This window comes from Halichoeres trimaculatus, unplaced genomic scaffold, assembly GCF_033239565.1.
Source record: "Halichoeres trimaculatus isolate MK-OKI-2021-1 unplaced genomic scaffold, fHalTri1.1 fHalTri1_scaffold_14, whole genome shotgun sequence".
Taxonomy (NCBI): Eukaryota; Metazoa; Chordata; class Actinopteri; order Labriformes; family Labridae; genus Halichoeres; species Halichoeres trimaculatus.
This window is the reverse complement of record NW_027437192.1, coordinates 30,877,464-30,887,347: the sequence shown is the minus strand read 5'-3', so window position 1 is coordinate 30,887,347 and position 9,884 is coordinate 30,877,464. Positions and strand designations below refer to the sequence as shown.

The window sequence follows — 9,884 nt, the reverse complement described above, 5'->3', positions numbered from 1 at the left end:
ACAGCCTCTCACCATCCTGACAGGCCAGTCCAGTTAGCTGTGGACAGTCACACCAGCTCAGAAGACTTGTAAGCAAACTGGTGCTCACTGAAGGAACATTTAGCAGCACTGCATGATATCCAGTGTGGTCTGAGTGAGAAAGAGGCTTTGGTAGCAGCCAGTCGATTATCCCGGCACTTCAGACATGTTGATAACTGCATTTACTCAAGTCAAATGTTTGAAAAGAGAGAAACAGACACACCTTATGGAAACGCTTCATTGATCCTGAAAGGGGAGATGTTACTGGGCTTATATTCAAACCAAGAGGACTGTTTGATCTGAGCGAGCCGAGTGCTCTTCCCACCTGTGGTGAGAAGTTTATGAAGCTTCCCTTTCACTGTACCCTGAAAAAACACTCATCCATCACATTCACTTTTATATTCCTTTATTTAAAAAATCCAGACACTCTCAACATTTAAATATGGAGACAACATGCACAGAGAGGATGTGAGACTCACGCTCATCCACCTGGTTATCACGTAAAAAAAAGAAAAACAGTTTGAACTTAGAACACAACCGTCGTCTGAACCTCGTCCAGATGAAGGAGAGATAGTGGATGATTGGGGCCTGTTGTTTGCTCTGACAGGATCTACATGAAGCCTGATGTGAGGTCTCAGCTGAATTTGGCTTTAGAGAAATCCATCTCTGGGTGCTGGGCCATAAACCTGCAGGAAGAGACCAGAGAACAGGTCAAAAAAACAAGGACCTGGTCTTTCCCTTTCCCTCTTCAGCCTGCGTAAACCCTGCAGGACATGTCTCTGTGCTCAGCTCCTTTTCTTTATGCTGTGTTTCTACTTCACTCAGGACATTTTCCAGCAAACTCTTGTTAACCCTGTGCTACAGCCCCACCGTGTGGACAGTCAGTGAACTCTAAAACAGGCTCCCTTCACATTTCCCATCTCAATATTTTGTACATGTTAAGACTCAGCCACTGTCTTTGGGGTTTGTTGATTCATTTTTCAGTTAGATTAGATTAGTTTATTCCCCAGCTCTGCTGGCATTGCCTTCAATTTAAATCATTTTAAACATTTTACTTAGTGTCTCAATTGTCATTGTTCCATGTTTTGAATGAGTAGAAAGTAAGTAATGCATCATATTAATGTGTTACAGCAGAAAGTATTACATTACTGTAACTGTGTTACTTTTTTAACACATTACTCCCAGTGCTGGTCATAGAGGCTAACTCTAACCCATTAATCAACCTAGTATTTGGTCCACTTGTTTGGTCCGGACCAAAAGCGGACTTTATTTTTTTTCATTTGGTGCGGTTTGTATTCAGATTCTACTTTTTGCAAGTGGACTATATTCTGTAAACACATCCACGTGTGTGACGATCAGTGCTCTCATTGGACAGCACTGACAAAGGTTGGCACACAGAATACAGACCTAGAAATGGAGGTAAACATGGAAGTCCTACATGCCGCTCTCCTGGTCTGTGTGTTTTGCTCTTATTAGAGCTGCAAAATCATTTTCAGTTTCAAGAGCAGCTCCTTCAAAGAAGGCTTAACAACACCGTTTACAATTTTGGAACAGAGAAGACCAATGCGCGCAGCAAGGAGACGCTATGCCCTGTGTGTCCTGACCCACAACATGCTGGCAACAGCGTGGCTAAACAGAAGACGGAGGATCAGGTATGAACCAAAGACAGTTAGGTTACGGTGGCTTTATTGGCCCAAAAAGCGCATGTATCCTGTAGTTAGTTTGGATGGACCTTGGTTTGTATTCAGACCTGCACCGGAGAACCACAAACCGCACCAGAATTTGTTTGGAAGCAGACCGAGACCACCTCAAAAAGTGGGTCTTGGTCCGGTTGTTTGGTCTGCACCAGGGTTCGTTTGTGTCTATTCACACCTGCATGAAAAGCCCGCACCAGCGTGGGAAACGAACCCTGGTCCGTTTAAAGTGGACCAAACAGTCCAGGTCTGAATACGCCCTCAGAAACTCCTCACAGGGACTTCAAAAAGATCTGCTTTCCAATTTATCATAGGAAACAGTCTTTAGTGATGGTCCACACACAGTGCCTATAAATCATCTCATTAAACTCCTCACTTTTGGATGCAGCGTAGTAAATCTGTTAAAAGAAAACCAATGATCTCTTAAAATGCCGCTATCAGGACATGATTTCACAGACACAACAAGAACTTGGTGTCAAAGAGCAGCAGCTCACTAAAGCTACACAGCGCTCCTGTGTTGCTCAACCCTTGTAAAAACCTTAAAGGCAGCATTTAAATATAAAGAGCAAGCAGGGTTTAGCGTTCCAGCAGGCTCCTCTATCTCAAAGTGAACTGAGAGGATGAAGAGGAGGAAGAGGATAGGTCGTTTACTACCAGCACTGATGTCTGAGCAGCATTCACAGCTCTGACGTCAGCACACGGTCTGTGTGATATTAAATGTGATATGTCACAGACTCGTCAGTGACTCAGTGGAGTTAAAATTAAACACGGGCCGAGTAAAGTCACATGTTCACGAGTTCATCCATTACTCTGTTACAGCTCCTTACAGCAGGTATGAAGACTACAGCAGTTATTTAGAAACAACAAACTGTGAGCCCATGTTTCCATCAAGTGTTTCATGAGAGCAAGGTACCTATTCATACTGGTGTTGTCAGATATGAACAAAATTTTATATTTCAATATCCGCAATTCCATATCCTGATAACAATATACACTAACTGGACACTCTATTGGGCACACCTGTCAGCAGCTTGTTAACGCAAATTTCTAATCAGCCAATCACATAGCAGCATTTCAATGCATTTAGGCATGTAGACATGGTCAAGATGATCCGCTGCAGTTCAAACCGAGCAACGGAATAGGGAAGAAAGCTGATTTAAGGGACTTTGAACGTGGCATGGTTGTTGGTCTGAGTATTTCAGAAACTGCTGACCTACTGGGATTTTAACCAACAACCATCTCTAGGGTTTACAGAGAATGGTCCCAAAAAGAGAAAATATCCAGTGAGCAGCAGTTCTGTGGATCAAACACAAAACAGAGCGGAGCCTGACAAAAGGTCTGGTGTATCCGAACTGTCAGTGTAGCAACAGAGCTAGACCAATACCCTATATATAAAAATAATGATATATCTTTAAAATAATGGGTTATATTGTATTGTATCGAAGGGTAGACATTTTTATATCCCACTAGGCCTGTCACGATAATCAATAAATCGATTATCCGAACAATAAATAAAAACGTCCTCGCTAAGTTTGCCAGCCTTGATAAACTGACACGTGCATGCATGTTTGTTTTCCTCCTCTCTTTCAACCAAAGAGGCTGAATGAGAAGACGGCTCACTACGTCTATCTTTCCTAACATCGGGGTGCATAGGTTCTATAGCGGATTTAGTTGATTTATAGCAGAGTGAGCATCTGTCAAAAATGCGATCTTTGGGGTGAAGACGGGGCTGCTGGCGCGTACACATGGAGAGAGCTGAAGCGAGCATCCTGAGGGGTAAGGAGGAAACACACGCTAATATGAGTGATGGGACCAAAGATACGGTTCTTAAGCCGCCTGCCACAGTCCCAGTGTGGGAATATTTTGTTTTTTATCAGAATGAACAAAGTGTGAGCTCATGAACACCAACGAGCTGATATGTCGCATTTGTTTGAAAATAGTGGCGACAAAGAAGTAAAAGGGGAGGTGCAGCGGAGCCTTGTTCTTTGACAATCCGCTGTTACTGAGGCTTTTGGTCGGCAAAGTAAATAGAAATAAAGCGCCAAATGATGGGCGCTCAAAGTCAGCTACATTGCCAAAGAAATGCAGCCCTCAATACAGTTGAAAGCCAGAAATGTTAAAAACGTTTGACAGACAGTACGGATTGACTGGGAAAAAGTACATGTTACACACAATTCAGGAACTGTATAAACTCTCTTTTATTTATTGTTTTTTTTTTTTTTGAGTTTCGTTTTTTCTTTAGAGACAGGGTCTATGTTTTATTGTTTTTGATTAGTATCAATTATTTTCATTAACATGTATTTTTTCTAAAAGAGAGTCCATTTCATTTTCATTGTATTTTTTTTCTCTTTCTTGTTTGTTAAATTTATTATATTTTTTGTTTAATTTATTTTATTTCAAAGATCCTGACCTTTTAATTACAGTTAAATTCTCTTAAGAAATTAAAGTTTCTTGCTTTTGATATGGTATACTCACTTTATTATCCCATTTATCATAATTACATCAATGAAAAAATGAAAAAAAAAAATCAAAATAATATTGACAGTAATATCGTTTATCGGCAATAATATTTTGGAAAATTATCTAGCAAAATTTGTTATCGTGACAGGCCTATATCCCACTATTAAATTTATCGTAATGTCACACAGCGCTAAACCATACCCATCAACATTTGAGATCATGTTTTCTGTCAGCGTTCTTTACTTTGGAAAACTGAACTACATTACCCACAATGCTTTTCCAGAACAAACGGCTTGATTAAATATTTTGAAAGGTTTGCAGGTTTTCGCTGATGTAGCCTGAAAAAGGCGACAAAGTTCTGCTAAGCTCAATTTTCTTTTCTCTAACCTCCTCTCCACCATTCTCTCCCCTTTCTCTTGATGTACAGTACTCTTGATTTTAACCTCAGCACATTTCACTCTGACAAACTCTTTAAGCTGTGTTCTTCTAGGATGTGGTGACTGTTTTTCCTGCCTGAACCTCAAACATTAACCACTGCTGCTGTTCTTGTTGATGCTATGTTTGCACCTGTACTCAGCTGGGAGCTCTAAATCCAGGCGACTCATTGTCCAAATCTCTGGAGTTTCCTGGAACTCTGGATATTTCAGACGCACGGTGAAGCAGAGGAGACAAAGAGGACTAGAGACGAGAGCTGGTGTAAGACAACGCTTTTGGAGATGAGATATAAGACATTTCTCTCCTCTCTCTCATCATGAACAATGCAGGATCTCTACAAAAAAGACTGAGGAGCTAACAGGACAAACCAGGAGTCAGACACAGTTTGCTGTATGCTGTATGGTGCGCCTTAGGAGTTGTGGATGCATCAGGACATTCCCGACCACACCATCACCATCACCAGCTTCCAAACTGTCTGGGTCGACCAAAACTGCACTGAGATCAACTGACAAGTGACCTAAACTCCTTCACACATAGAAACTGAGAAGTCAGCAGACAAAGTGAGGGGATCTGTGGTGTTTCATGGGTGAACAGGTGGATGTGTGACGGACTTACTTTTTCAGAATGTCTTGTTTCTTTTGCTCTTCAGACGTGGGCAGGCCCATTGATTTCTGCCTCTGGTCGTACATCATTTTCTCCACCATACCACGCGTCTCGCCGTCCAGGTCTGACAGCTGCTCAGCAGGGAAAACACACACAGGGTGAGACAGAGACAGGAAGCTGACAGAGCAGATGAAGGTGAGGAAGGGGAGGAGAGCTCCAATGAGACCAAAACTTTTGTTCCTTTACCTTTGAGTTCTCTGGACAGACTTTCTTTGTGTTGATTTCTGGATCTGTGGTAATGATCCTGCTCCACCACTCCATCTTGTTAATCTGAAGGTAAATGACAGAACATGAACGAACAGACTGATCAATTTCAAATAGGGCTGGACGACATATTGATATATTAGTAATATCAATGTATTTCTTCTACGCAAAATAAAAATAGCTCTAAGCATTTGTATCGATATAATTGATTTTGCGTATCATTTAGCAGGACATTTTTTCCCATGGTCCGTGAGTTTGCTCCTATTTCTCCTCTCCCTTTCTTTGTGTCTGTATTTCTCACTCACAGCTTTTCTGCTCCGCCTCCCGAGCTCTGTGACGTGACCAACACCCCCCCCCTCACTCCGCGACAACACAAGACGGATTCAGTCACTGAGAGAAAAGTTAGTCAAAGAGAAATGATGGCTCAATAATTTGGAGATGGTTTGGATTCAGTGTGTCAGACTACCAGCATCAAAACGTTTCCTGTTAAAGGATGTGGAAAACCTGTTTCCTAAATGCCGTCAGGCGTTTGGTGCAGGATAAAACTGTAAAAGTGGGTGCTTCTGATAGAAATAGGACTAGAAAAACAACACAGAGACACAGAGACAATCCTCTCCTATTGGTCTAAAGTGCATCACCTCAGCCAATCAGAAAAATCATACAGTTGCTAGGAGAGAGACAACGTTTTGGGAGTTACAACATGCGCAAAAATGAGTTTTAATCTATTTGTGACTTTTAACAAGTTTGGATTATATTGTTTGTGTGTAGTGAGGGCCAAGTGCATAGTGTAGTTTTTGTGTGTCAGAGCAATGAGGCGATTCATGGCAATTATTCTGTATAATCTTATTGGCATCTGATGGTTTTGTAAATAGTTGTACAAAAATTCCTGACAATTTCCTGTTTCATTGTAAACATAACTGTATTGTTTGCTAAATTTTTACATTAGTGTTTGAAATTCACTATTCATATTTGCATTCTGTTATAGAATGAATCGCTGCACGTTTGTGGTTTCCATATTGAAAAAATACTTTTTCCTACTTTGATTTTTTTCAAACAAATTTAGATCTAATGTGTTCATACATCAACATGGATACATAATTAATATGAATAATCATAATAAATATCAATACACATATCGAGTGTTGCCATTCTGTTTGATTGTGTGTATAAAAGCAACATCCCAAGGCCAAGTTAAACATTCACTTTACACATCTTTCGTTCATATCGTAATCAATCCATGACATCTGACCATTAGAAGCCACAATATTATTAACTGTTTCTGTTCAGGTCAGGAATCGTGGGAAGTCGGCTTTTAAAAATGTGTTCAAGCTCTGATGAGGTGTACCCCCACTGACATGAAACTTGAATACGCAAACTTAGACCTGGTGTGGGATTTGAGCGTACCCTGCGCCCACGTTCAGATTGCGTGGAAATGAGCGCACACCCATTTTTCGGGCGTATTTTTTGCACGTTTGATGAATGAGGTCTGTTGTGACCTGTGTGAGGAAGTTTCGTCAACCATTTCTCAGATATCAACTTTGAGGAGAAAGAAGAGTCTTGGTGTGTTTCTTTTCTCTGTTTGCACAAAGCATGACATATGGATCCTTTTCTCTTTATTTCCAGTACACAGCATTTTTTGACAATGGACCCAAATCTCTTGGTCCCCCTGTCCTCTGGTGTGACTAGACAGCTCAGCAGTTCTTTTCTTTTTTTTTTTTTGTTGCAGTGATATAAACTAGTTGTTGTGATCAGTTTAAAGTATTTTCCTCAAAAATATAGTTCTTACCTTTTCCAGGTGCACTGTGACAACTTTGCCATCGTCAATTAGCCAGGAGCTTTCCTCCACCTTCACCTCGTTGTAAAGCTGGCCTTCGATAACAGGAGGATGACCCTTCAAGCCGACCTTGATGGTGCGTCTCTGGATGTCCACGACCACATCTCTGCCCTTAATGCGGAACTTTACATCAAAAGGCACGACCAGCTGTTTGAGGGGGTGAAATAAATACAGCACATTAGAGTCTGTTATTCAACAAAACAAAAACAAACTCTGAGGGTGAATAATGAATGCTGTCTAGAGACCTGTTTTGCCACATGAATGAACCATCAAACCACCATCCAGAAGTCAAAAGTCACTCACATCAACTTCAGACAGAGACTGCGTCCACTTGTAGTTTGGCAGATCAGCTCCGTTTCCAGCGTTTGGCTTCAGCTTATCTTTGTCCTTTTCGTCTTCCTCTCCCTCTGACTCAGACTGAGGAGAGATGAGATTTAGTCACAGCACATTACCACCAAACTCTTAAACCAACGCTTCACTCACCCCTTTGTCTTTTTCTGCTTTGCTGGATGAATTCTTTGCATCATTTGTTGTTGCATTCATTACTTTCTCCTCTTCTTTCTTTTTCTAAAAACAGGAGAAAAGGAATAAAAGTAATACTTTAAACGGTTTGAAAGCAGCAGCTGAAGGTTTGACAGAGCTTTGTCACGCTCAGGTTTCACCTTGTCAAGTTCAGACTGAAGTTTCTCTGCTTCTTCATCGGTCAGTTCCTGGATTCTTGGACCATCTTTGTTTTTCTTTTTCCTTTCCTCTTCTGCAAGTTTGGCTGCTCTTTCAGCTTTCTCTTTCTTCTCCTTCTCTTGCTTCATCTGTTTCTCTTTGTGGGCCTTCAGTGCGAGTTTATTGTGATGGGCAAGGGCATCTTTGACAAGCTGGAAGAGAGAGAGAAGGGGAAAAATGTGAGAAAGTGTCACTGGTTATCAATGGGATCATATGTTGTGTTAAACTTCAAGGAAGCTTTTGACTTTTGGGGCTTTTCTCAACCACCCTTTAAATACATCCACCCTGTGCGTACAAACAGACAGTACACCAGCTTGATTATTTGTTTAAAATTTCTATTTGCAAATGAATGTGTACTTTTAACTGTAAATTTTCAGTGTTAAAGTTCTGTAAATCTAATTTACAGACTTTCTGACAATTTAATAGTTTTAGGCTTTGTAAACATGGTCGCTTTAAGAAGGTGCTTCAATAAGCTGAAGGTGTGACCCCAGACTTGCTCCATGTGATTGCAGTGTGAGTGAACATCGTTTTGCGGCATACCTTCTCTGGAGCACCTGGCTCACCACCGGTGAAGAAATCAGTTTTCCGGCGGAGAAAGCTGAAAAATGTGTTGACCAACTGCGGAGATAAAAAAACAACAACGTGTGAATAGAGTCATAATTATAACTTGCTTCATTTTCCCTCTCTTTAACAATAACCCCACTACACTTAGGTACAGAAAAGGAGTCTGGATGAAAATTGTTTTTCTCTCACGTCTTCCACCAGCTGTCATTCAAAGTTTCAGTTCCGAGCATCTCATAAACATTGTTTTTGCATAACAAATCACTTTTCACTATTAACTTAATCAACTTTACTATTCTTCTCTTTTTTAATCAAATACATGTTAGCAGAATAATTATTTGAGACGTTCTAATTTTAGCAAGACAAAACTCAAGCAATTCTAAGTAAGATAAAGCTGTCAATTGATTAAAAACTCGGTGAATTTGTTCTCTGTAAAAGAAAAACATTGACACTTTTAACTCTCTCCAAGGGATAATGATTGATTATGTAGCTTTTTCAAGCACGTTTGTTGGATTTAAAAGCAACCCCTGAGCCATACAGCACACAGAATATGGATAACCTGAGTCACTCCATTTATTAACCTGATAACATGTGCCGGAGAGCGAAAAATACTCTGAAAGATCCACATTTTTCTATGATAGCAGTCAAGAGATGCCTACAATTCTAACGGCTACCTTCATTAGCTTTAACACTAGCATGGTAGCTGTAGCATGTTAGCATCACACTTAGTTACCTCTTGTATTCCTCCTTCATGCTGTTGAGCCATGACAAGCAGCATGCCGTCGTACTTTTCTTCATCGTCGCCCATTGTTGGTGTTAGGAAAGGTTTAACTTAAAATGTTTGTTGAGAAGGGGAATGCTCAGTTAGCGGCAATGTGTTAGGCCCACAGTCACGCTACTCACTTCCTGATCACAAACCCCGCCCCTACTTGCTATTGCACCAATCGATACGCCAATATTAAATATGACGTCTGTATTGGCCAATCGTATGAGAGAATTCCTTCTAGGCGGGACTAAAGCGGGACGAAAGAAAAAGAATATTCTAGATAGGAAAAATGAAATAACTGTTGTTGTTCATTTTTGGGCCTCAAACAATTTTATGTTTGTTGTTTTACATTGTGAGAAAAATGAGTAATAATTTTGGTTTTAAAATAAAAAAAATAACGATAACTTTGTTTATTCTTTTTTTTAATTGTTCACCTTTCATTAAAAAAATCCGTTCGTACATTGTCTTACAAAAAAAAAACTTTTATGGATTTCTTTCTTTCCGTTGGGTTCAATGGCATGTTCATCTT

At 40.4% G+C, this 9,884-nt stretch overlaps 1 protein-coding gene across 1 annotated transcript; it reads right to left on the bottom strand.

Annotated features, from left to right (window-relative positions):
• Nucleotides 1-407: 407 nt before the first annotated feature.
• Nucleotides 408-9,526, bottom strand: nudc (nudC nuclear distribution protein). Its single transcript, XM_074686096.1, has 9 exons — nucleotides 9,323-9,526; nucleotides 8,569-8,646; nucleotides 7,971-8,180; nucleotides 7,792-7,875; nucleotides 7,612-7,725; nucleotides 7,261-7,455; nucleotides 5,457-5,540; nucleotides 5,223-5,341; nucleotides 408-704 (listed from the first exon to the last, which is right to left on the bottom strand). The coding sequence occupies exons 1-9, from the start codon at nucleotides 9,395-9,397 to the stop codon at nucleotides 653-655; spliced, it is 1,011 nt and encodes a 336-aa protein (XP_074542197.1). The 5' UTR covers nucleotides 9,398-9,526; the 3' UTR covers nucleotides 408-652.
• Nucleotides 9,527-9,884: the final 358 nt, after the last annotated feature.

Excerpts from the sequence above, each read along its gene's own strand:
- nudc (XM_074686096.1), bottom strand. The coding sequence starts at position 9,397 with ATGGGCGACGATGAAGAAAAGTACGACGGCATGCTGCTTGTCATGGCT. Across the intron at positions 8,647-9,322 it reads ATGAAGGAGGAATACAAGAG|TTGGTCAACACATTTTTCAG; the intron begins GTAACTAAGTGT and ends TTATCTCCGCAG. Across the intron at positions 5,342-5,456 it reads TCTGTCCAGAGAACTCAAAG|CTGTCAGACCTGGACGGCGA; the intron begins GTAAAGGAACAA and ends CCTGCTGAGCAG.